The sequence below is a fragment of the Dipodomys merriami genome, unplaced genomic scaffold (genome assembly GCF_024711535.1).
Source record: "Dipodomys merriami isolate MVZ:Mamm:240054 unplaced genomic scaffold, mDipMer1.0.p SCAF_6, whole genome shotgun sequence".
NCBI lineage: Eukaryota > Metazoa > Chordata > Mammalia > Rodentia > Heteromyidae > Dipodomys > Dipodomys merriami.
Window position 1 is genome coordinate 21,433,374 of NW_027206179.1, and position 27,056 is coordinate 21,460,429.

The 27,056-nt window shown below is 45.8% G+C and overlaps 1 protein-coding gene across 2 annotated transcripts in view; it reads right to left on the minus strand.

Annotated features, from left to right (window-relative positions):
• Window positions 1–27,056, minus strand: part of Farp1 (FERM, ARH/RhoGEF and pleckstrin domain protein 1) — a 230,974-nt gene that overhangs the window by 25,448 nt on the left and 178,470 nt on the right. For both annotated transcript variants that reach the window (XM_070002707.1, XM_070002708.1), the window contains exons 10-16: window positions 26,032–26,195; window positions 24,806–24,874; window positions 24,283–24,358; window positions 22,690–22,927; window positions 9,056–9,243; window positions 7,711–7,800; window positions 6,598–6,731 (exon numbers count right to left, since the gene is read on the minus strand). In XM_070002707.1, the coding sequence (XP_069858808.1) occupies window positions 6,598–6,731; window positions 7,711–7,800; window positions 9,056–9,243; window positions 22,690–22,927; window positions 24,283–24,358; window positions 24,806–24,874; window positions 26,032–26,195 (959 nt within the window). The remainder of the gene's footprint in view (window positions 1–6,597; window positions 6,732–7,710; window positions 7,801–9,055; window positions 9,244–22,689; window positions 22,928–24,282; window positions 24,359–24,805; window positions 24,875–26,031; window positions 26,196–27,056) is intronic.

The window sequence follows — 27,056 nt, forward strand, 5'->3', positions numbered from 1 at the left end:
CAGGCCGTGTGCAGAGCAAGCACATAGGCGTGGGCACCACAATGTACGAGACACAACATAAAGTTGTGATAAAATACATCTATCATAAACCTGACCACATACAAGTGTGCAGTGACATCAAGTGCAGTCACGATGTGCAAAAGTTTCCATCTCCGGGCTGGGAAGGTGGCTCAGGGGGAGAGCGCTTGCCTTGCATGCCTAGGCCTTGGGTTCGATTCCTCAGCACCACATAAGCAAGAAGAAAAAAGCCGGAAGTGGCGCTGTGGCTCAAGTGGTAGAGCGCTAGCCTTGAGCTGAAGAGCTGAGGGACAGCGCCCAGGCCCAGAGTTCAGGCCCCACGACCGGATCCCCCCCCCCCCCAAAAAAGTTTCCATCTCCATCTCTAGAACGTTCGCATCTTCCCAGACTGACACTGTCCCCATGACACTCCACCCTCCTCACCCTCCCTCTCCACCCCAGGCACCTCCAGCCATCTGACAGTTTCAGATGACACAGTGTTTGTCCCTTTATCCTGTCTGGCTTAATGCATGGCTCAGAGCCTCCTTCCTTTGCAGAACCAAGTAATATTCCCTTGTGTACACACATTATAGTGCATTCCTCTGTGTGCACAGAAGCGGACTCTGGGTGTCTCTACCTTTTAGCTACATGAATGAGGCTATGGGTCCAGCCATACAAGCACTAGTTTGGGTCTTATCTCAAAATTCATTTGGGCATATACCTAGGAGCAGAATTATTGAATCCTATGGAAATTGTTTAACTTTTGAGAAACCGCTACGATTTTGTCTTAATGATGTGCAACACAAGGACTTGAAGTGTCTAAGAGTAGTAGTCTATGGTTACTCCCTATTGCTTCTAGAAAGATCTCTAAGGAGGGAAAACACTTTTGTGACACATTCAGACATTTAGACACAGAATGGCATGGCTTGTCTCTGCCCTGGTGGAGCTTCTGGGGCCAAAGATGTCATGCTGGCATTGCCTACCCTGGAAAAGCTCCTTCTGACCTGTGTGCGTTTACCCAGCCACCTGCCTCAGACCATCCTCGCCCAGCAGACCACTTCTCTGGTAGGACCCTCTCCCCTTGCACTTCTTTTCCATCCTCTGGTGGTGTCTGGGGTCTCCCTGGGTGATTCTTGCTCTGCTATAATCTACCCTTATGGAAGGAGACTGGCAGGTGTCGAGAAGAGTCCGTCTTGGCTCTCTTCTTCTCAATGCTATCTTCCTCAGAGACTTGGTTCTCCTTGAGGGCTTCCAAACTCATACTTCTGGGTCTGGTCTTTCTTTAGCCTAAGATCAACATATTCAACCTGTTTTTAATTTTTAATTTTGTTGGTTGTAGGGCTTGGACTCTGGGCCTGGGCACTGTCGCTCAGCTTTTCAGCTCAAAGCTAGTGCTCTACCACTTGAGCCACAGTGTCACTTCCAGTTTTCTGAGTGGTTTATTGGAGATAAGAGTCTCATGGATTTTCCTGCCAGGGCTGGCTTTGAACTGTGATCCTCAAGATCTCAGCCTCCTGAGTAGCTAGGATTATAGGCATGTCACCAGTGCCCTGCATGTTCACCTGTTTTGAGGATTTTTTTTTTTCCTTTCTGTGCCAGTACTGGGGCTTGAACTCAGTGGCTGGATGTTGTCTCTTAGCTTTTTCACTCAAGAGTGGCATTCTACCACTTGAGCCAAAGCTTTACTTCTGGCTTTTTTGGTGTTTAATCGGGGATAAGAATCTCAGACTTTTCTGTCCCAATTGGTTTGGAACTGCAATCCTCAGATCTCAGCCTGAGTAGCTAGGATTACAGGTATGAGCCATCAGCATCGGATATATCTTGAGGACATTTTAAATGGACTCTGTCAAACTATTATGCCCCAAGCAAGCATGTCCAGTCTCATGAGCTGGCTTCTTCCTTGCCACTTTCATTCTCTCTCTATTTCATGGCCATCGTTCTTGTTAACTGCATTCAAAACTCCAAATGGTCTCTGCATCATCCCATGTCATCTAAACATCCCATTTGTCTGGTCCTGTGGCTGGATTCGACCTGGTTTCCCAAGAGAAGCGCTCATGTAGCTGGTTCTCTTCAAACACTGTGTGCACCATATACAACACACATTCTCCCATATGACTGTTCACTGTCAAACACTCCCTCCTGCTTGTCTGCACACTATTCGATCCACCAGGCCCTGGATCAAAGCAGGCTGCCCGGACCCTCGAGGACACCCAGCACCCGCCAGGCACCTCAGGTCCAGCAGAGCGCGATGCCCAAGGTTGATGGTGAGTGGCTAGATCCTCCTAATGCGTTTGAACAGCTGAGTAAACAGTCCTTTGCTTTCACAAAACAAACAAAAAACAAAACAAAAAAACCCACAAAAAATAATTCTTCTACCTTTTAGAACCCACCAAACCAGTTTCCTTGTTTTTGAAGGGATAGCTATGTTGGCCTTTGCTTGCATAAAACAGGCTTGCACATCTGCTCAGGTGTGTTTACACGGAGGCAACTGACATTTGGAAAGGGGCAGGTGTGTTTACCAAACCAGGGTGAGGCCTAATCGTTCCAGAAACCTTCTTGATACTTGTGTCCTAGGATTTCCCGTAATTGTTAGAACCACATTCGAGCACATCCAAGCACATTCCAGCACATTCCAGTAGGACTGCAGGGAGAAATCAGGTGCCCGCTTCATCTGTGTACCATATTTGGGAAACTTTTGGTACAGGGCAAATTTTAGATTTACTTCTGATAGCAATAATAATTGAAAATAGTATCATTGGATAAAAATCTGGAGTTTGGTTAACAGCAGAGTCAATATTGCTTTTCTCATTTTGACCCAAAACTGGAGAGGTAAAATTCTAGAGAAAAAGGTGGTAAGGAATATATAAAAGTCTATCTACCATCCTGGAAACTTTTGTCAAAATCAAAAGTTATCTCAAAAGTTTATTTTTTTAAAGTAGTCTGTTTCCCCCTTTATAATGCGGGACACGGTACAAGCCTTTCAGGAACACTATCTCGTTCAGTGGGAGAGCCGCGCTGTGACGTAGACTTGAGTCCACAGATGAGGAGATGAGACACATCCACTGACAGCAAAATATACATTGGAGGAGGCAGCTGAACTCTGATTCTCTGCCTCTCTGCACGTGTGTGCGTGCATGTGTGTGTGTGTGTGTGTGTGTGTGTATGTGCGTGCGCGTGCGTGTGTGGGGGGGGTGCTGGGGATTAAACACAGGACCTCGTGAATGGCAGGCTAGGTAAGTGTTCTGCTATTGAGCAACCTGATTAAGGTCTGAACCATTCCAACTCCTGAGAGCCAGCTTTTGTTTCCCATGCTGTAACAATACAAACAAGAGAACAGCTGGGCACCAGAGGCTTGTGCTTATAATCCTTGTTACTCAGGAGGCTGAGATCCTTGATCCTTTAACAAGGAATTTTGGAGTACTACTATCCCAATTCAAACCATAGCATTCATTCATTCATTATCCTATCTATTCCTTCAAGCTTGGGGAATAAAGAAGATTTTGCTAGCCAGTGTGAGACATGCCAACTAAAGAATTCTAGAATCTGAAAGTTGCAAGGGGTACTTGTACTTTACTTATTTATTTTTGATTATGGGGCTTGAACCCTGGGCCTGGGTCTATCCCTCAGCTTTTCAGCTCAAGGCTAGCGCTCTGCCACTTGAGCCACAGCGCCACTTCTGGTTTTCTGATGTTTTGTTTTTTTTTTTTTTTTTTTTTGGGGGGGGTCCAGTCATGGGGCCTGAGCTCTGGGCCTGGGCGCTGTCCCTCAGCTCTTCAGCTCAAGGTTAGCGCTCTACCACTTGAGCCACAGCGCCACTTCCATTTTTTTTTCTTTTTACATTACATGGTGCTGAGGAATCGAACCCAGGGCCTCATGCATGCAAGGCAAGCGCTCTACCATTGAGCCTCCTTCCCAGCCCCTTCTGATGGTTTTTATTGGAGAATCTCACAGACTTTGCTGCCTGGGCTGGCTTTGAACTGCGATGCTCAGATCTCAGTGTGCTGAGTAGCTAGGATGACAGGTGTGAGCCCCCAGCACCCGGCCTACTTGTATTTTAAAACTACAGATTTCTGTCTCAACACCCAAGTTCTGACTAAGGAAGGCTGAATAGGGCCAGCAATCTGCATTTTGAGGTTCTCTCTCCCTCAAAGTACCCCTCATTCTCTTCCAGGTGGGGAGTTTCACACCCTAGACAAAAACCTTCTGTAAACAGGCAGCGGCCCTTTGCTGCACAACCCCCAGCGTGGCCTCTTTGTGGAAGCTGCCCTAAGGTGTGAGCATGGTGGGACAGCTCCTGTCTCTGTTCTCCAACTGTTATACCCGCTGACAGGGCTACAAAGATGCCAGCACGAGCAGCTCTGGGCTTCTGGAAGAGTGGTCTCAGACCGTGCTGAGCTATATCTGACTGGCCAGAGACAAAGTGTGAGACTTTCTCTCCCTAGAGGTGTTTGGGAGATGCCTTTCACCTTTTTATCAGGCAAGATGGCAACCCACAAAATGTTGCTGGTAAAGCATGGGAAGTTAAAGTTAGATTTTTCATACTTTTTTTTTGGGTCAGTCATGGGGCTTGAACTCTGGGCCTGGGCACTGTCCCTCAGCTCTTTAGCTCAAGGTGAGCACTCTACCACTTCAGCCACAGCACCACTTCCAGTTTTCTGAGTGCTTTACTGGAGATTAGAGTCTCACAGAGTTTCTTGCCCAGGGTGGCTTTAAAGCATGATCCTCAGATCTCAGCTTTCTGAGTAGCTAGGATTATAGGCCTGAGCCCGGCTTTCAGACTTTTTAATTTTAAAAGGACATATTTATTTTGACATTGTCAATACTCAGAGTCTCGCTGAAGTGGCTATATATATATATATATATATATATATATATATATATATATATATATATATATATATATACTTTTTTCTTCCCTTTTTCCAGCAAGGCTGACTTTGTTCCTATTATTTCTCAATTCTGGCTGTAATCTCCCCCTGGGGCCTGCCAGCTCATTCTCTAAAGGGAAGGACAAGTGCATACGAATTATCCTCCAGCTACTAAAAAAAAAAAATGTACAGGACCAGATGCCACTTGGGGAATCAGAGAGAGCTGGCCGGGCCTAGCTCGCCAACATGACAAACAGGAGAGCAGCTCTGCTCTTCTACTCAGCAGACACTTGAAGGCTGCGGGCGCGGCCTCCTCAGGCCGCACGTGTAAGCAGACCCTCCCCTGTGAGGACACACCGTACAGGCTCCACTGCTGCCGGAGGCAAAGCAGCTTTTTCTTCTTTCCCCCCTCCCCATTTTCCAAAGGCTCTGCTTAGAGACAATCAAACCCCCGGTGCCTGTCTACCAGTAACTTATCCTTTAAAAGTCCCATGAGAGTTTTCTGCAAAAGGAATCTATTTTAGGTAAGGTTACATTGGAATTTGCATTCTATAGTGTACCGAATTTTTCCAGATGTTTTTTGCACCTCTCTCCTCATGTCTCAGGTTATTATTTGGTACTCAATGGATAAGTGGCTTCTTTTTCTCCTCCTTCTCCTTCTCCTGTTCCTCTTCCCTTTCCTCCCACTCCTCGTTATTATTATTATTTTCTTTCTGTGTGCTGGGCAAGGGTACACGCTCACTAGTCCCATAGCCCCAAGAGCAACTTAACATTATTTTTAACCAATCAGCCAATGGTGGGCATGTAATTATTTCGAATATTTTAACTCTGTGTCAGATGTCTTTGCTCATGACATTTTACATATTAAAATATATTGTTAGCGAAATGAATCCCTTCCCAGAGCTTAGTCCACTCCTTCCCTTCGCCACAGCTTAGCATGCTCCCTTTCCTAGGCAACACCAGGCAGTAAAGGCAGTAAATAATCAGCCTCCAACCCCCTTTACCTTGGGATGGCACTTCTCTGGGGCAGCTACCACCATACAAGGCAACAAGAGCCCCTTAGAGTGACCTTCAGGTCTGGGCAGCTACAGGACCCTTATCTACCATTTGGATAGCAGCCATAAATCCTAGTCCAACATGATGAAGCCCCTGGCTTGTACAGGCTATATAGGTCACCCCAGACAATAGCCAGTGTCTTCTCATTCCTCCCTTGTGAGAAGGAGTCTTGCTGGCCCCTTTTCCCCGGCAATAAACCTTTCTTTGTTCTCTGTACCTGGATGTCTGCGTGGTTCTCTGGCAAAGTCTAATTAATCTTAATTTCCTATCATATATCCTATGACAAATCAAGGTGGATGTGTGTGCTCTGCAGATGGCTTTGTATTGTTCAAAGCCCTTCTGAAACACTATTAAGTAGAATTCAGAAAATACCTGAAGACATATGTAATGCATAACTGACTGTGAGACAAGTAACAACACCTCACCAGGCCTTCCTATGCTTTTACCCCACTGCCTCTCTGAAAGAAACTTTTATTTTGTGACAATTATATAATTGTTGCCACAAAAATGCATTTGAGGAATTATAAGCTAAAGGGAAGTCAAGTGAACATGAGATCCAAGCACACACAGAATTAACTAGAATAAAATACGAGCTTCTCGTAAGCCAGTTTCTTGCCTTTCATCTTTGCTCCTGCCGGCTGCATGAAGCAACACAACTGTTCATATCGCTACTCACCACAGCGCAAGTCGCTGTTCGATTTCCTTGAGGAAATTGGTATGAAATTTGTGCAAAGGCTCGAAGTTTGGGAAGATGAGACTTTTCAGTGTGTCGGGCATGGCGTCATCTTTGCTTGCGGTACTCTGGAACCACTGGGAGTGAAGAGAAGACAACTCCGTGAAGGTAACTGACGGACCTGGCATCTCTGCCCAAGATTCTCAGCATTTCAAGGTGCCAGGCCTTGCTGCCCTCCATTTCTCATCCAATGGGAAAAGCACCCTTCTCTGTCAGATGGTTTTCTGAAAGTTGTTACCCATGGATTGTTTGTTTGAGACAAGACAAATCTCTTACATAGGCAACTCCATGGACCCAAACCTTCGTCTTGGCCATGTCATTAGAGAGCTCCTGCTCCTTCGTTTGTGATTGTGAACAGCCTTTATAATGACTACCATTTCTAAATGCTGAGCACAAAGGGGGCATCACAGGGGCACCGTACTGCCTGTACTGAGCCCCTCAGGTCACCGTGTGGCCCTAAAATAGATCCTTTTGCACCTTCTAAGGGCCAACACAGGGCTCCATCCAGGAGGGACTGAGGCAATGAGTCTGGTGGTCTGCCTTACCAGCTGGCTCTTTCCCACAGTCCTGGGGCCAAAGTCCCCTACAGGGCCCTGCCCTGCCCTGACTGGTTCTAGCAGAGGACGCTGCTGACTATATAATCAAGGCAGTCTGCTCCATGCTCTGCTGACACGGCTCACCATAACACTCACAGATAAAACGAGTTTCCTGCTCGTTCTGAGGTCTCCCTCGAGCAAAAATAAGCAGTTACACCTGACAAGAGCAAAATAGAATGTTCTGGATCAGTGCATGCAGGCAGTAAAATACTTAATTTGAATGTGCTCTGCCTTAGGTGCCTCTTTCTCTCACACTTAAAGCCATAATTATAAAAATTTTTAGAGCGTATTTCGAATTAAATGTACTACAGGCATTTAATTTCTATAACCCCAGACCAGAATCCTTTCGATTGAAGTCAGAGAAGCTAATATTTAATTAGCTCTGGCTTCTCTGTGCAAGCTGGGTATGAGTTCAAATGGATTATGTAATTTCATGTGTTAGGAGAAAGAAGACTCATACCAAAGTGAGGACTTCCAGATCTTTCAGATACGTGCGCTCAGTGGTGGAAACTTCTTTAGCAATGAAGTACGCCTTGTCGGTTGGAAATCGCTGAAAAAAATCAAGACACGACAATCATTTTTGGGTAGAAGTCTCTGAGAATGTCCTGATTATAAAAGAAAGTCTAGTGACTCCTGTCTGTTATCCTAGCTACTCAGGAGGCTGAGGTTTGAGGATTGAGATTCCAAAGCCAGCCCAGACAGGAAAGCTGCCCAGACTCTTATCTCCAATTAGTCAGTAAACAGCCAGCAGTGGAGCTAAGGCTCAAGTGGCAGACAAGCCTTGTGTAAAAACCACGTGAGGGACAGAGCCTGGACCCTGAGTTCAAGCCCCAGTACTGGCAAAAAAAAAAAAGTCTTGAGTTAAGTGATATGTGACTAAGTTAGGAAGGATCTTTTGTTAGCTGGTATCAAGATTAAATAAACTCTCATTTATTGTCCTATCTAGGCTAGAGGATCTAGGATGAAAGAATGGGTTTCCTCATTGTGGACAAGGGCTGAGAGAGCTCTCCTCCTAACCACCACCATCTCCTGGGGGGCTTGAATCCTCAAGGCACCCCACAAAAAGACCAAGTCAGCCTCTCTGAGCCACGGGCTAAAGATGTTGGTGTTGGTGAAGTTTCATGAAATGGAAGTTGCAGTGTTCCTGGGACACCCGAGGTGGGTGGGTTGAAATTAGCCGACCATACCACCGTGACCCAATTCCCTGAACCCTAGCAGTCAGAGAGCCGGCCAGCCACCCAGGATGCTTTTCCCACTGGCTGCCATCTTGCTTACTTCCTGTAAGAATCCACCCCATTCTAGCTCTTGATATATACATGGACCTGGAAGGAGAGCCCGAACAAACATGTACCTGGAGGTCCATGGCAGCATTAGCCACAAGAGCAAGACGTGGGAACATCCTAGCTGCCCCTGCCAATGAATGGATAAGAGAATATAGCCCACCCATGCAATGGAATATTACGCAGCCTCGCAAAGGAGGGCATTCTGGCCCAGACTAAGATGGCTATGAATTCTGAGAGTTTTATGCTAATGTAATAAGCCAGTCACAAAAATGCTTTCTGACTCTATTTATACGAGGTCCCTAGAATAACTAAACTCATAAAGATAGAAGGTAGAGGAGGCTGTGAGGGGCTGGGGGAATGAGTGTCTGTTGGGGAGGATGGAAGTTTTGTGATAATAAGAAGGGCACTTACAAGTAGTACACTTTTTTTTTGGTCTTGTGTATACACACACACACACACACACACACACGCACGCACGCACGCACGCACACACACACACAGAGCCCAAGACCCTGCCAGCACCTTTCTCCGGCCCTCCTCTTCATCATCAGTTCTGGGGCAGGCCTGGTCGTTCAGCAGCGGGCTGATCAAGGGAGAGGCCTGCTTGGTGTCAGGGCTCAGGTTTGGAGACAAGCTGGCGTTGGCGGGGACAGCTCCTCCCTGAGAGTTGACGGACAGCTCTGAAAGGTGGGGGCTACCTGTCACGGAGCCTGTTTGGGGATGAAAAGTTTCAAAGAAAATAGTAATTCCTTTGGGGACTTCATTTCTAGTTACAACTTTCACCTCTGCAAATCTTGACAGCCTTAACCACCGCGTGGCAAAGTTCATGCATTCAGTATTTTCTAGCTTTTTTTCCCAAGTTGCAGTTGCTTTAGTTAAGTACAAGGAAGGACCAAATGATGCATCATTCAATGGAGCAGCCTCAGTTACAGAATTACGGGTAAGATGAAGAAGCCTGAACAAATGATGAGGATAGCTTCAAAGCATTGCATCACCTGCGCTCCTATTTTTCTCCCCTAACTACTGCTTTTGCGCCTAAGACACAGTATCTATATCACAATGAGACAAGGAAAAATGATTAGGGTAAATAGAACTAAACTAACAGGAATCTAAGCGACATACTACACCTTATCACAATGGGTCACAGCTAACATACAGGTCAAGCAACTAGCTCCCCACTCTACAAAGAACAGAAGCAAGCTTATTGTACCTGGCGATGTCCGTGTCTGCCACTGTGTGGGACAGAAACACTAGCATCACATTACATGCAACGGTGGTCATTTAAAAATGCAAGCTGGAGATCACCAGAATATCAGTTTCCCTTTGAGTCAAAAATGACAGGTAGTAAATTAGTTCTCCAAAATGGATACCGTATTTGATAGAATAAAAATATACATATATACCCATAAAAAGGCAGCCACAGGAGAAGACACGTACAGGGCACGCTTTGCCAATATAAAATTGCAAATATCCATACCCCCAGCCCATTAAGGTGCCAAACGGTACCTTCTAATGACAAAGACAAAATATACCTACTCCCTTGTTTGTCTTGACCTAATACATTTATAGTTCTAGTGCAGATTTGTTAGGGCTGATAGCAGGTACACAGTTACCATAGTAACGACAGACAACGTCAGTACTTCTTTCATTTTCAGGCTCATGGCTACTCGGCGCGCTGTTAAGGATCTCCAAGGAAAAGGTGAAATGCAGTTTCCTGAGGCATTCCCATCTCCCTGACCCTCTATCCTCTCCCGCCATCGCTACTCAGATGCGTTTTGAAAATGGCAAGACTCAGCAGCCTAGGAAGGGGCTGATAAAGCAAGGGGAGTAGATTTGATCCCAGTAGGACCTGACCGTGGAGAAACCACCGCCAGCCTCACCCTGCTCCCAGGTCGACCAGTTATCTGCGTCACCAAGGCAGGGGTGAAAAGCCACTGCACCCAGAAAACCACAAAGCAGATGTCCTGCCCACTGATAATTGGTCAGTCCTGTGCTCCTTGAATGAGAAGAGTAGAAATTGTGAGGGGGGGGAAGCAAGCATCAAAAAAGTTTGTGTTTGTTAAAATACCTCATATTTCACTGAAATGAAGTCCTGGTGTTAGATAAAGACCCAATCACCCCACACAACCACCAGACCCAGTTAACCCCGGAGAAAAAGGCCAGAAATTGCTTCACAAATGTCAATTTTATTGACACTAGTGCACAATTGAATACAATAATTGTGAAAGAATCGGAAGTTGTCAAATAGAAATAGTGACAATATATTATTAGGACTATAATTATTTCAAGGTACTAGACTATTCTTTTTTTTAAAAAAAAAGAATCACAAGGAGAAAAAATCACTACAAATGAGAATTAGAAAAGAGAAATTCTGGCAGTTTGTCTACAGATTAAAACATTTCATGCATTTGTGAGATGCTGTTTAAGGGTCACTATTTGTCCACCAATAATCTAGCAAAACGTGGGGCTTACCGTTGGCTCTCAGGCAGTGTGCAAGACAGGGTGAGGCAGTTATAAGTGAGAACGTGCTGGGCCTTCAGTCTGCAGTGTCATGGACCATTTGAGAGAGTTGGAGCCAAGAACAAAAGGTTGTTAGAGGAGGCTAGCTTGAAGGGGTAGTGTGGAAGGAAAGGTTCACATTCAGGTCCTGGACAGCATCCAGCAATAGATAGGAAAGGAAGTGCCACATGGCAAGGGGAAAATCAGATGCACACATTCCAATACAGCCACATCCACCCACTCTAGTCCAACCTTAAGGCCTCTGCTGAATTCTACCCAGGAATGTTTGTACTTAATAGACTAAGTAGGCTGGAAGGTTAAGGCCACACACTGGGTTCCAGGAGAGGTGCCATCTTGCAAGGAGGCATGAGATATTTTAAAGAAGAGAGTCAGATTTGGAAGGACCCGCCACCCCACACTGAACTACAACAGATAGGAAATGGAAGGTTCATGTGAGCATCAGCATCACCTATGGACAGGTAAAGCAGGGCACATCCCAGGATCAGCCCACAGGGTGCTTTGTGAAAATGTGCTCCAGTTCATTTGCAGCAATGTAGCCTAAGATGTGTGCACCTACCAACTTTATCAGAGCAATATGTACCTGGAGGCGTGGCCAAAGGAAGAATGATCAGTTTCCTTTTCCTGAGAAAGGTCTGCATTTTATCATAGGGCTTAATGAAAGGGTGTGGGTGTACTTACTCAGTAAGACCAATAAATCAATTACCACCAGTCTGACCTGGAAATCTATTGAGCAAGTCTAAGGAAGACAAAGATCCAAATTTCTAAAGTACAATTTCACAACCGCCAGCCGCCCCCCCCCCTCCCTTCTTGCAGGAGAAGGTACGGGAGGCTTTGAAATTTTATAGGTGACACAGGAAAACAAAAACAAAAAACCCTCTCATTCATTACCAATTTTTCCATGCAGCAACCAATGAAGTTTGCTGGGAGTCAGTGTTGGCAAACGTCTATATAAACCGGTGTCTGCAGACGCAGGAGTGTAGAGAGCATATAAAGGAAGCAAATGTTGGAAGTTGTAATGATTAGAACTACATGTACTTGATGGTCACTGAAGTATCGTTTTATAAAATGATGATAATAATAATAATAATAAGCAAGCATGGCCCTGCTAATTAGATAAAGTGAGCCATTGAGACTTCTGCAGGGTATAAAGCCCGTCACATTTTGTAGCCTGTCACCTGCTTTGAAGGCACAGCCCCAGGCCACAGGAGCAAGGAGGCGAAATTCTGACTGCCACTGACTGCTTGTTACTCAACGAAATGATTAAAGTCTTGGCTTTTTTTTTTTTTTGTTTTTTAAATCACGTTTCCTTCATAACAAATTGGCACAATGTAATTTCTTTCATCGAGGAGCTCTGGGCAAATCACATTGGGGGGGTCCCTGGAGGAAGCCCTTGGGAATTAAGGCAATAGTTCTAAAGAAGTATAGGGAAAGAGCCATGGTCTTTAACCTCTGGAAGTTTCTAGGGGTTGAAAGAATATTATTCTAGAAATTGCTCTGCCTTTTTTCTTCTTCCAGCCATTCAGTTACACTTCAGACCTTCCTCCCCACCCCCAACCATTAAGTTGCACGAAGAGGTTTGGGTGTTTATCCCAACCCCCAACTCGGCCTTCCCCTTCCCTTCCCCTCCCCTCCCCGAGGGCCGGCCAGGCCTCTATAACACACAGCTCTCAAGGGAGGCATTTCTGGTAATTGCCTTTTAAAATCTTTTTAAATGTATACTTTCTCCTCACACAAACAATTACGGAACTTCAAATTAGTATGGCTATATTTATGGATTTCCATTTATCACTGAGGACAGAAACTGCCCTAGTGGCTCTAGTTTTTTTTTTTTGTTTTTTTCATTTAGAATACATTCTTCAATTCTCTCCTGGCCCCGTGGGAGGCTGCATTCCAGCTTCCTCTGAGGAGCAGCTCTGCAGCAGAGGTTCGGGGACACACTGGAGTGGGTCACCAGCAAGACAACTTCGTGACTTTTGTCCCCTGGAAGGACTGGACATGAGCTTTATCCTAACCTCCCATTTCTTCAGCTTATGTTTCACCCCATTCCAGGAATATTGAGGTGGGGGGGCAGGGGAGAAGCAATCTATTTTCAAGTAATTAACAAAAGGCATTTCAAATACTTAGGCGTATTTGCCCCGTTTTGTAAACTGGTCACTAAATTGGCAATCTCTATTTTTTTGTTGTTATTTGTTTACAAGATACCTATTATTTTTCTCCCTGAAAAATAGGAATCTAGAAAACCTGACTGTAATTTTTAAAATTGTAATCTACAGTCAGCTGATGAAATGCTTAAACATGTGAGAATGAGAACATTATTTGCTCAATTTCTCTTTTCAACCGTCTTGCAACATATCTTGGAATAAAATGATTTCTTTTTGCAAGCTTCTTTTGCAAGATGCCACCCATCTACCATGATTTGTCTCCTGTTACTGGCTCTAAAACACAGGAGATTTTTTTTACTTACCCAGAATATGTGCAAAGGCACCTATAGGAATTACACTAGAACTGTAGATGTGCGTCTATTTTTAAAAGGCCATGTTAACATCCATACTCCCTCCCTCTCTGAAAGAGAAGACAATGAAATCCCGTGAGATTTTGAGTGCTGGTTTTCATGGTGAGTTAGAGGTGGGCAATGGAGTAAGGCAGGACTCACAGCACTTCAGACCTGGGTTGAGTTCCCGCTAGGTGACACCTACGGTAACAGCTGGCACTGTGTCACTGCAAGGACAAGGTTCCACACGAACCGCCAGGTCCCGGATGACCAACACTAGTGTCCGTGTCTTCTTCTCGATACCTCAGGCTGCTGAATGTGTGTGTACGTCTCAGAGCCACTTCCTTTACAAACACTTTTACAAGCAGCTAAGCATCATCCACTTCACATTTCATCATCAAGCAATTCAGAAAAGCAACAGTGATGTAACTTGCAGGTAAAGAAGAGAGAAATGTCACTAACGGACAAATGGTAGTGAACACACAAGCTTGTTCTTGCTTGCGGGGAAAGGATAGGGCAGGCTGATTTGTTTGAAGATGGTGATGTGGGGGGTGGGGGGTGCATGGTGTTCGGAGCGGGGTACACGGTGCTTCATACCCATGAACAATATCATCTTGAACTCAGGACAGGCTTCAGCCATTGGTGGGGAAAGAACAATTACAATTGACAGTTTTTACAGCAAGATACCTGTTAGAACAAGTAAAAGCCTCTTCAGTTTAGGTTAACAGGAGAGGTTAATACTGTGCAAACGTGTTACATGAGTTTGGCCTTCCATGCTTAAGAGAGTCACCAAACTCATTGTTTTTAGAGAAGCCAGAAATCTTTCCAGTGATAAGAATCCATGCTTTTATTGAGGTACTGTGCTCAGAAGCAGCGGAGGGATGAAGCCAGACAGCATCTGTAGCAGCATACATTTTGGATGCCCATTGCAGGGAGAAATAGCTCACTGGTCCAGAGACACCAACATGGCTGCCCATGTTGGTGGGGTTCCTCTCTACCTTCCTATCTCCAGCTCTGACCCAATAAAACAAACACTCAAGTGAATTGTTTACTAGACAGGATCTATGTAACATTTTCTATCCTATTTAGTTTTTGGCAGTAGTAGGGTTTGAACTCAGGGCCATATGCACACTAGGTCAGGCACTTTACCACTTGAGCCATACCCCCAGCCCTTTGGCTTTAGTAATTTTTGAGGGGGTGGGGGAATAAGCTCTTACAATATTTGTCTGGGCCCTAGGACCATGATCCTGTGATTTTTGCCTCCCAGCATAGCTGGAATTACAGGCATGTACCACCATGGTTTATTGGCTATGTTGCATTCTTGCTTTTTGTCGGGGCAGGCTTGGAACTGTGATCCTCTTTAACTCTGCCTCCTGAGTAGCTGGGATTATGGACATGAGCCACTATGTCCAGCTTCTATCTAATTTAACAAGGTGCTCGCAGTGAGAATCTGAAGGCCCATCTTCTGATCAACTGCGTGGGCTCCCTGTGTAAGCTGCTCCTCAGATGCACTCTGTTTCCATGAGCTGTCCTCCCTCTCCAGTGATCCTGTTCACTTTCAAGGGGCCACCCACCCCACGCATAACTAAAATACAAAGTGCATACCTTTGTAGAAGACCAGGCCAGAAAAACCGTCTTCTCCCCCACCCCCCAACCAAAATATGGTACCACCTCAGGGACCCCTGGTTTGTTTCCTCGTGATGGTGGCTGTCCAGTTAACAGGATCACTGGGTTCTGGAGGAAACAGTATTCCAAGTACAAATTGGTATTTGGCAGTGTTAAAAAAAAAAAAAAAAAGAAGACATCAGACACAGAAGAGAACGCCATGCTTCTGGGGTAGAGACAGAGCCTTGGAAACAAAGCTTTCCTCCCAGGTAGGTGCATGCTCACAAAACACTGCGTACAATGGAACAACAGAAAAAAAAAAAAAGTCCTCAAATTTAGTAAACAAATGACAAAAATGAGAATGAAGTCCCCAGCCTTTTTCTCTTTGAAAATTAATTCAGTGTATTACAATTTGTATTTTTTAATGTATTACCTAGAATATTAGATGTGCAGACAGAGAGAACAGAAGGGTACTAGATTAATATAATATAGGCCAAGCTGGTGAGATTCTGTTAGTTCAAGTTCACAGGAACTTTCCAAAGCAGGAAGTGGTGAGAGTGGAGGATTTAACCCATCAGTCATTTTAGATGCTTCTGGAAAGAACAGCAGTACATCTGACTGAGGAAGAACTACCACCCCTGGGCTTCCTACAATCACTGGACCTGAAGGAGGTGTAGCTGAAGCCTTGTTTCTTAGCACAGGAACTCAAAGCCCCTCCCCGCTTCCCCTCCCCCCAAAGGAATTAACTGAGTATCATGAGCCATCAAAGCTGGTCATGACAGACAGGGCACCGTGTTACCTCAGGTTCTTAAGGACCCTTCTACTGTTTCCCACATTGGAGTCAGCTGCCAAGACAGATCAACCAGTTCTCCAGATTCACGATGTGAAGGCTGTGCATCCACCCGTGGTCCTGGCTCACTCCCTGCTGCCCGGGGTCTGTGTGCTGAGCACTCCATAGAGATTGCTCCTTCCACTTCACCAGTATGTAAAGGCCTCGCGGGGCCCTCGCCAAAAGCTCGAGCCCTTCAAGCAGTTCCCATGACCACGGGAACAGCACTAGCTTTGCACTTTGAGATCAAAACTCACAACGACACCTGTGGATCAGACTTCCCACATCAACAGCTGGTGTCACCTTCCGCCACCCCAAAGAAACCTGAGCTACAGCCCTGGGGAGGAGACCAAAGAACTGCTTTCCCCTGCAAATCCATTCCCGCGCACACGCAGGCCAGAAAGAGCCCTATGCAGGCTGCCTGCGTCAGTCAGCTGGTTATCCCAAACAAAGAGTCCATACAACCTGGAAAGCTCTGGGGGAGAGAAGCTTTTCTACCTCTTTCCAAGCATCTATCTGGGTGTTTGCTTCCACCAGAAAAACAGGTTCTTCGTGCTACAGGTCTTGTTGATGGCTATCTGGGAGTAAAGTGCTAGTTCATTTTACGAAGACCTGTTTCTAAGACAAGACTTCTCCCCATGCCCCACACAGATACGGAACATGGAAATCCACACTTACAACCTGAGCCTACACAGAAAATACTGATTCTCTCTTTAGGTTACTCAAGGAAACACAGAGACTCCTTTCATTCAGATGGGCTGCACCCTGCCTACTTTTGATCTTTGATGTGTATAACAAGGTAGGGCCAACTCCATGTGCAGAGCCTCATAGAGATTTTTATGCTTTCTGTTATTATTAGCATTCTTATTTGTGGGCATCAGGTTTGAATTCAGGAGGAACAATCGTGGAGGGACAATTGGCTTGTTTGCGGGGCTGGTGCTTTACCACTTGAATCTTCTGCTTTTTACTGGTGATTTGGAGATGGAGTATCAAGGACTGCCTGGCTTTGAAAACAGATCCTCTGGATCTCAGCCTCCTGAATAGTTAATTTAGTTAGGAATACAGGTGTAAGCCACTGGTACCTGGCTTGTTATTATTACTACTATTTTTTAAATAAAAATAAAATGGTGACTTTAGGTGGCAATGCCAATTTGGTTCTGAAAGTGTTAATTGGCAGCAGCTGGGGCTAAAAGTATGCAGGAGTGTTAGAGAGACCTCATTTCCGGTCTTCAGTTTCAAACACACAGAAACAGATGGGACTAAACTAACAACCAGAAAAAAAGTGCCAATCAACTCTTTGATGTTGCAGGAATAAACTTCTTAAAGAGGTTCATTCCCTAGTACCTCTCTCCAGTATTTTCTCATGGATTTGGCCAATGTGACTGAAAACAAAGCTTAGCTACTGCCAGCAATGGATTATTTGAAAGTGTCCACCTCTTCAAAGAAACTGGCTGTGTCATAGGTTGCCTGGGAAGACAATTGCAATTCCAATTGCCTAGACTCCTGTCACGACATGTGATAAAAGCCAGCCTTAGAATAACTCAGCTCCTGACCATAAGAGGAGAGAAGGCTGGGGGTAGGGAAGCGGGAGGAGGCTTCCTTGGGAATGTGACTTTAAGAACTCTTGAAATTCTAGCTAATCAGAATAAGTACGCCAGACAAAGCCAATGGAGACAGAAGCAAACAGAGGCAAATTAATCTGGAAGGTGAAGGGGACTCCAGACTTCTTAATGTGAAGCTGAGCCTACAGGTGACTCGACGATTGACAACACTGATGTCTGGAACATGGAATAATGTCAATAGCAAACATTCACTCAAAGCTGTGACTGCTGAGTCTCATGATGATAATGGAATCTCTCCCTTTGCTGACAGTAGTTTTACTGCTGTTGAAAATGGCAGTTTCAGGGGAGATGGGAAGGGATGGTAAGGGGAAACAAAGGAGGAGGCAACAATGCTTGATAAGAAATGTACTCATTACCTTGCTCATGTAATTGTAACCCCTCTGTACAGTATTTTCACAATTTAAAAAAAAAAGGGCTGGGAAGGTGGCTCAGTGGTAGAGTGCTTGCCTTGCATGCATGAGGCCCTAGGTTCAATTCCTCAGCACCACATAAGCAGAAAAAGCCGGAAGTCGTGCTGTGGCTCAAGTGATATGGAGCTAGCCTTGAGCTGAAGAGCTGAGGGACAGTGCCCTAAGCCTCTCAGAGTTCAGGCCCCAAAATTGTCAAAAAAAAAAAAAAATGATAGTTTAACTATCTAAAATTTCCTCTCCGTAATAGAAATGCTTAACTGCACAACTGGAGCAATTTCAGGGCTAACACACAAGGTAAATTCAGGACAGGCTGGACGCTGTGTGCTTGGTGGGAATGAGGGACTGTTATTGTTTTTGTTTTTTTGGCATTGCTTGATTTGAATCCTCCAAGAAGTTCTTGAGAAGAAAATGGTTATTATTCACGTTTTAAGTGTAGGCCACACAGCACAACTTTTGGTGAGATAAATCTGTGAGAATCTCCCTAATACAAATCGCACACGGAGGGGAAAATGTGGCCCCCAGACTTCCTCCAATTAAATGGCTGTCTAATAAAACACCACCAATGGCGTCCAGATGCACAGCAGAGGAGGCTGGAGCCCTCCAAGTTCTGGAACTCATTAAATACATTTCTTCATGCTACAAAAATTCCTTTCTAGTTTGTTTTTTAACAAGCAACAGCAAAAGCAACCATGAAAGGCTCTATGCTTCACATATTTTAAAATAATATCCAATAAGAGATATTAATGGAAGAGGCTCTGAAGTAACTACAGTTGATTTCAAGGTATTTGTTTCTATATAGGTTCTGTTCTCAATCCATGGCCTTCTGATACAGTTTTTATAGAGCAGCGAGCACACAGGACTACTGCCCTAGAAAGACTGGTTTTCAGGTCTTAGGAAGCCATTGCAAACTGAACGTGTCATCGGTTTCTATTGTCTACCTTGGCCTTTCTTCATGTTAATTCACTGTTGCATGTGTGTGGTCCTTTCTTAAGTCACACAGTGAGACTCTACAGTCCCAGGTTAAAGGGGTTGGGGACTAGAGTCTTCCCCAAAAGTCAAAACATGCAAGATGGGCTGACAAACATCCCTGGCTTCTCCTGAACTCCACAGTGATGGCAGGAGCGATCACCCGGCCCTAAGCAGGCAGACATCCTATGCTCTCTGGCCAATGTTCTAGAATCTTTGTGAGCATGGGACAAAGTCTCCTAGTGACAAGTAATGACTAGTCTCAGCACTAGGACACAAGGCCTTAGATGACGCCCCTACTCTTGTAAGCACTATTAATCATACAGGACTGCCACGTTTATAAACACTGGCCAAGAAGTACAAGCTGAATTGCATTAATGGTACAAAACTAACAGGGGAAAAAAAACAACAGTCTTATATGCAACCCTAAAAGTAGGAACTCGGATCAGAGTACAACTGAGCACACATGACTAACTGCTACTAACGTGTTTTAGCTAAAATTACTTGCATAAGAAAAAGCAAAACAAAAGAACTACTGGTGTATGTTTTGCTTTGGAGGTTAACATTGGATGATTCATATTGTATTATAAGTTAATATGCAGTATTCACTTATATTTAATTATCAGACTACTATAAAATTATAGGAAAAGAAACAATCATTTGAACAAACCATTTTTACAATTAAGTAACAGGATTTCAAGTTTCACTTTGCTTAGCTTGCATCTGACGAAGCATTCACATAGCAAACTGACATCTCTCCTAAGTCTAATCCTCGGAGATGTGCGACAACCACAAACCCCAACCACATAAGAGCAGTCCTTCTCACCTTCTATGGCTTGTAGTTATCTGTGTCCGTGAGCCATGGTCTTCAGATCTGACTTAATTGTTAAGCCATACAGACAAGACTCTCAAATTAAAATGTACATTCTACAAGGTCCTATTGCACCAAGATCTTACCAAGTAGTTTCAGCATCACTGTGCACAGCTATATACCATGCAAAGTCACTTCACTTTGTCAGAACAAGTTTTCTCATCCCAATGAAGGCTTATCTAAATAACTTACAAGGTCTCCTTCTAGTTCTAAAATTCGGTTGAGTTTATAAATAAATCTAAAGCAGGAGATAAATAGACTTCAACAAACAACTTTCAAAAACTATCCGATAATCAGTTTGATTCATTACCCATGCACTGAATCAAAGGATTAGGGGAAATAAAACAAAGATGCTTATATAAAAATGGACTAAGTCTTCTGAATTTCTAAACCGACCTCTGGACCTTCATGTGGACAAATGATCCTCTGGGAAGCACAGGTGAGCCAGGACTTCTGCTTTGTTTTCTCCTGAATTCTACCCAGCTTCCTACACATGCCAGCTCTTACTCTGTGATGCCATCATGGCCTGAGTCTTATAAGACTACTGGCAGGAACTGATCATCTTGCCACTAATTAAGATCTAAAAAATACCTGTTCTACATTTTTTTTTTTTTTTTTACAAAAGTACCAAAGACTGGAAAGTACAAAGAACAAGATTGAAAGATAAAAGCGCTTCCCTTGTCACGCCCTCCTCAAACTGCAAGCGAGCCAACGAATCCAGCTCTCCCTTCTCACCACTGGTCCTTATGAGGCACTCAGGTCAGCATGTGAAGTGAACCTGGGCTCCTAGAAAAGCCATCTGGGGAACCCCGGCGGGAACCTAGGCCAACAGATCAAAATCTCTAGGGCTAGCACCAAGCAGCAACTAATTTCCCCAGGGATTCAGCTAAGACACTCAGTATGAGCTCAAACCAGGCTCCTGGATCTACAGCAGAGGATACTGAGTGACAGGCACCGACCAAAGAGTGCAAAGTCTAAAAAGAAGTCGGCTTTTATGACTTGGACTTTCTTGTTGGGCTGCCCAGGGAAACAGCCTTGTGTCACTGTTTATAAGAAAACGCACAGAAGTCATGTGGGGCAATGACCCTGCGCTGCGGGGCCTAGTAGGCAGGCAGTTAGTAGCCTATGGTGAAGAGTCATTTCCCCACCTGTCACGGAGCATCCCGAGGGATGACTTTTTAAAGCAGAGCTATCCGATTCACCAATGCAAACCCAAATCACACCAGTAACCCCACGGGAAACCTTACCATTTGTGGAGATTTAACCATCTCTCCAGCATTTCATCTGAAACACCGAAATAACCCCAAATGCTCATTAAATATTCACTATCTGGAGTACGAGTTCACGAACACAATCTCAACTAGCAATCAATGTACATTTTGGCCTTGAACTTTGTCCACGCCTCACTCTTTGAGACACAGAAAAGCAGCCCTCCTTTTAAAGAAGGGAGGAGGAAGGCAAAGCCAAGGCTCCTGCTGAGATCTGAGACACTTCAAACAGTTACCCAATAGGAAAAAAGGATCTGCATACATCATTGGACAGTCACAGAAAATTGCCACGGAAATATAACACACTGTACACATCCCCAGATTCATCATAAAGTATTTCTTCCTAGCTGCCAACCAATAAAAGAAACGAGCTCCTGGGAAGCTGTCACTGGGACTTGCTGTTTGTCTATGGACCATCTTTTTGGGAAAGCGAGTCACTCCTGTGCTCTGCTTTTCGTAAAGGTTTTAGAAGTCAGGCCTACTCTATCCAAACATGTGCCTATCCAAAATTCCCTCCAGTAAATGCCGACAACAAAATGAACACGTCTCTAGAACAGATCATCTCTGCTACTAGCCTGGACTCCTGATCTCAGGGAAGCGACAGCTGACCACTGCCTGCCAGGCCCTTCACGCGTCCTCCTCTCTCTCCTCAGGCAGGCACAGGTCCCCCAGGGCCTTCTGACTTCTCTGCATGCAAGGGGAGCTCAGGCCTGCGGTGGGAGTAAATGCCAGAGGCTGGCCCAAAGGGCTCACCAGAGCAGAGTCTGAATCACTGGATTCAGTCCCGCTGCTAGTGGAGCCCTCGGTCATTTGCAAGGGTGCCAGCTGGCCTGCCAGGCCGCTGGGACACGCGGGCTGTGCGAGAGGCGTGCCATTGATCAGCACCCCAGCTTCAGACGCAGCCACAGGGGCCGATCCTCCCTTTTCATGGTCCTCAAGCCTATCGAGAGCCTCTGGGGTATAGGCTACTTGGCTAAGGATGAGCGGATCTGTCTCTGACTTATTGTATCTGCTGGGGAGAGTCCGTAAATACGGCCTCTGTAAGATGGGGGAGCAGTGTTCAGAGTGGGGACCCCGGTTTGTGAGAGTATCTTCTCCCACACTCCTATCTCTAAGGTCATGTCCATTTTCGGAGCCATAGCCTTGGGACCCAGTCCTGTCCCAGCTCATATTTGGACTTGAACTTCTGCTGCCGGGGGACAGTGGCGTTTCCAAGGGGCTGTGTGCAGCCGAGGCCCGGAACATCTCCTCTATCAGGGAGCTATGCCTCGGGAGGCCTGGGCTCCCGCTCATATCAAACGTAATGTCTGCTGAATCATCATCAAGGAACTCTCTGGAAGAAGGTGGGGAGAACTTGGCGGAGGGAGGGGAAGCCCTGTGCCTAGCCTCCTGTGACCTCTCGTCTCTGGAGAGCAGGTACACCCCACTGGTCACATCACCCTCATAATTGTCATTTGTTTGGGACCGGGATTGGGACGCTTGTTCTCTGAGAAGGTCGTATTCGCTATCTACGTCACTGCAGTCAATGAAAGGAATGGAGGTGCTGCTGCCGCCAGCAGCCCGGGATGCTGGACCTGTGCTCGGCTGCGGGGGCGGAGGCTTGCTCGGCTGCAGGCCGTCCTGGCCGCCCTCCTCCTCTTCTTCTTCCTCCAGCGGCCCTGTGGCGGCCCCGTCGGCTAGCTTGCTCCCAGCAGGGCTCTGCTGCGGCCCCGGCTCTTCCACAGACGCTTTCAGTTCCTTTGTTCGCTGGTAGCTCTGGGCACTGGGCGATTCGGCACCATCTCCACAAGCAAGGCTGGTGTTCTGTGGAGACTGGACGAGGGAGCCAAGAGAGGGATGGAGGGAGATGAAGAGAAAAGGAAGATAGTTATCCTCGAGCTGGGCTAGCGGGGCACAAGTCAGCATCTAACTTAACACCTCTGCAAGGACTGGCAGATGGAGGCGGCCCTGGCCTCCTCCTGGAACAAGGCACTCTTATATAAGCATCAGTCGTGGATGGGCATTGCATGATCCAGAAGGTTCCTTCAGGGAGGGCCCCCAGCAGCAGAAGGCACCATCTCTGCCTTCTAGAATCCTCCATGTCAGACTGGGTTCCCCATGTTTCTGCGGAACCAGACAGCCCTTCTCGCCCACAGGGGGCCTCCCCAAGCATGCATGGGAAGGGAGAGAAGGAAAATCCATTACAAGCCAAGGAAAGTGGTTTACATCTGTCATCATAGCTAGTTGGGAGGCAGAAATTGGGAGGATCATACTTGGAGGGGATCCTGAACAATAAGTTTTTTTTCCCAAGAACCAATAGAGAGCTGGGAACCAATAGGGCTGGACATGGTAGCATATGCCGGTCAACCTAGCTACTCAGGAAGCACAAATAGGGGGATTATAGTTGAGCCCAGACTGGGCAAAATGCAGATCCTTTGAGAAAAATAACTAAAGTGAAAAGTGCTGGGGGGGGGGGCGTAATTCAACGGGCAGAGGATTGTCTAGTAAGCTCAGGGTCCTGAGCTCAAACCCAAACCCCACCCAGAAACAGCCAACACACCACCCACCCACTCAACCTAACACAGCCTTCACCCAGACGATGCACAGCTTCTCTGCTTCTATTCTTCTTCTTAGCACGACAGATGAAGGGATCTTTTTGGAACTGCACAATAAAACCACCTTCATGTGCTCCTCAACAAAGTTATTCTTTCTAAGAGGACGTCCTGAAAACATACTCAGTGAACGCCTCCAAGGACAATGAGACTTGGCTGTCCTCATGGTGAGGGCAGAGAACACATTTTGCAGCCAGTGTGCTCACTGCCCGTCACATAAGCCTGGGAACCTGTTGCCCAGCTTGGTGTCAGTGAAAGGCTTCTGACCCTGGCACACAGCAGATCTATCTAGCCAAATGTGGGATCAGTTCTCCTGGCTTTGGCAGATGTTTTTACTTCGAAGCCAAGTTCAAGACCAATGGAGCAAACTTGTCAGGGGCTTAGCATATGGAATGTCAGCTGAGAAAGGCCCTGCTGTGTCCAGGCTCGATGTGTAAACCCTTGTCTAGGTGAGGTCGGCCTATCGTCAGACACTCGCCTGTGACAAACTCCGCGAGGAAGGACATACGGAGGGAATCGTGACTCAGTGGAGGAAGTGGGGGACCAACAGTTACAATCATCTATCACTATACTGACCTGTTTTGGCACTTCTGAATTCAGTGCTGTGGGCTGCGTACTCAGGCTCCTGATGGAATGAATCTTGCTGTGTTTTCTAAGAGAAATGGTAGAGAGCTCAAGTGGTTTTAAAGGGAAAGGGCGTCTTTTCTAACATCTGCATGGTGCAAGAGTGATGGCTGTTCTAAAGATCAGCCAAGTCCCCTGTGCCTAGTGCTGAAGGGACACCAGCAGTCAGCAGCGTGCTGTATCACCGCGAAGGTCAGGAATCTGAGGCCCTGCTGAGCCCTCTGCACGGGGCACTGTAAACTGTGACCCAACAGACCAGGGCTGGGGGCATGGCTCAAGCGGTAAGAGCACTTCTTTAGAAAATGCAAGACCCTGAGCACAAACCTCAGCACTTCAACACACACACACACACACACACACACACACACACACACACACACACACACACACACACACACACACACACACACACACACACACACACACACACAGAGAGCTACCTAGAGAATGGATCTAGCATGGAAGCACCTCTTACCTTTCGAACTGCACTTTCTTGTGCCCTCCTTCTTTAACATAATCGAGGACTTGCTTCTGAGTCCGACCACTGAAATGAAGACCAGCAGAGGAAAGGGAAGGACATACCAAGGCATCCTCATTTAGACCCACAAACACAACACTTCGTCACCTCCACTTCCCTTCCCTCCACGCCTGAGAGATGCGGGTTTTCATAGCTATCCAGGAAGAAAATCAGTTCTGAGAGAACCCATTCTTGGGTTTAGTCTTTTCATCGTATCTTCATATAGCAGATAAAACAGTTAACAAAACCCATTTAGAACTTGGGTTTGGTGAGGAAGAGTCTAACAATCTCCCTGTCTTTCACAAAGGTAGACAGGTACTTTTGCAAAAGGGATGGAAAAGTAAATCGTATCATTCTATGAAGCAACATCAAGTATAAATAAGATACTTTTGTTCTCCTCCATAGAAAGAAATTCTTTTCTGAATTAGGTTAGGTGTGTAGCTCAGTGATAGAGTACCTGCCTAGCAGGTGCAAGGCCTTGGGTTGATCCCCCCAGTACTGGGGGAAAAAACCATCTAGAGTCTCATGTCAGGAATTGACTATGCTGGGTAGATTTCCATATGGATCTTGAAGGTGCTAACAGTAACTGTCTGTCATAGCAGCTGTGATAGGTCTTACGGAAGACTCAAAAATAAAGGTTCATACAACAAACAAATAGGTGTGAAGTGGCCGGGCGCCGGTGGCTCATGCCTGTAATCCTAGCTACTCAGGAGGCTGAGATCTGAGGATCATGGTTCAAAGCCAGCCCAGGCAGAAAAGTCCGAGAGATTCTGATCTCCAATAAACCACTAGAAAACTGAAAGTGGTGCTGTGGCTCAAGAGGTAGAACGCTCTCCCTGAGTTAAAGAGCACAGGGACAGCATCCAGGCCCAGAGTTCAAGACCCACAACAACAACAAAAAAAAACAAAGGTGTGAAGTGCCTGGCACTGGTGGCTCATACCTGTCATCCTAGCTACTCAGGAGGCTGAGATCTGAGGATCTGGGTTAAAGCCAGCCTGCGCAGGAAAGTCTGTGAGACTCTTATCTCCAATAAACCACCAGAAAACTAGACGTGGTGCTGTGGTTCAAGTGGTAGAGCACTAGCCTTGAGCTGAAGAGCTCTGGGACAGTACCCAGGCCCAGAGTTCAAGCCCCATGACCAACCGAAAAAAAAAAAAAAAAAGGTGTGAAGTGACATTCCTACCTGAACCGAAATGAAGAGCCTCGGCTAAAGAGGACAGGCTTTGGCTTTGGTTTGGGTTCTTCAAAAAGTCTAAAGAAAGCATGATGCTCCACACAGATTTTCCAGAATGACTTGCAGAAATCCCGGCTGGCCATTAGGAATTCCAAGGTATCCTGGTATGAGCTCTAAGCAAGAGAACATATAACATTAAACATTCTGTTGAAATAGGAGAAAAGAAATAGAAATACATTTGTCCAATAAAATTTCAGTCACGAATTTTATTACAGCAGGACCATTAACCCAAAGTCTTTGCAAAACACAGGTGTTCTTAATGACAACACATAACTTCTTGTCTGCCATCTTCTTCCCTAAAGAGTTCCTCTCAGGAACTACAGGAAGTGAGAGCCAACGGAGCGGAAGTGTCACCATGTTGTCTGGTAGAATGTGTTGACCGAACTTCCATTTCCTTCACAAAAATAATACAAGGACTAAAATTCTTTTTTTCTTTCTTTTTTTTTTTTTTTTGTTGGTCGTGGGGCTTGAACTCTGGGCCTGGGCGTTGTCCCTCAGCTCTTCAGCTCAAGGCGAGCGCTCTACCACTTGAGCTACAGCGCCACTTCCGGTTTTCTGGTGGTTTATTGGAGATAGGAGTCTCACGGTCTTTCTTGCCCGGGCTGGCTTTGAACCGCGATCCTCAGATCTCAGCCTCCTGAGTAGCTAGGATTACAGGCGTGAGCCACCAGCGCCCGGCTTTCTTTCTTTTCTTGCTTCTACATTTTTTCCTTTCCATTTTCTTCCTCATGGTTCCCATCAATGTTGATTTTGTTGTTTTTTTTTTCTTTTTGCCTCGAGACTTTCTCTATAAAACAGCACCTGGCCTGGGCCTCCAGGCAGCCCCAGGAACGATGTAGGAAATGAAACTTTGTTTTCTGGAACAGAAAAGTCTTCACCCTCCGCTGAAAAATTCATGTCCTTTGGTTCTGGAAAGCGAATATGGTAATTTTCTCCTCCTACACTGAGCGTTCCCAGCGGCAGCAGCCATGTTA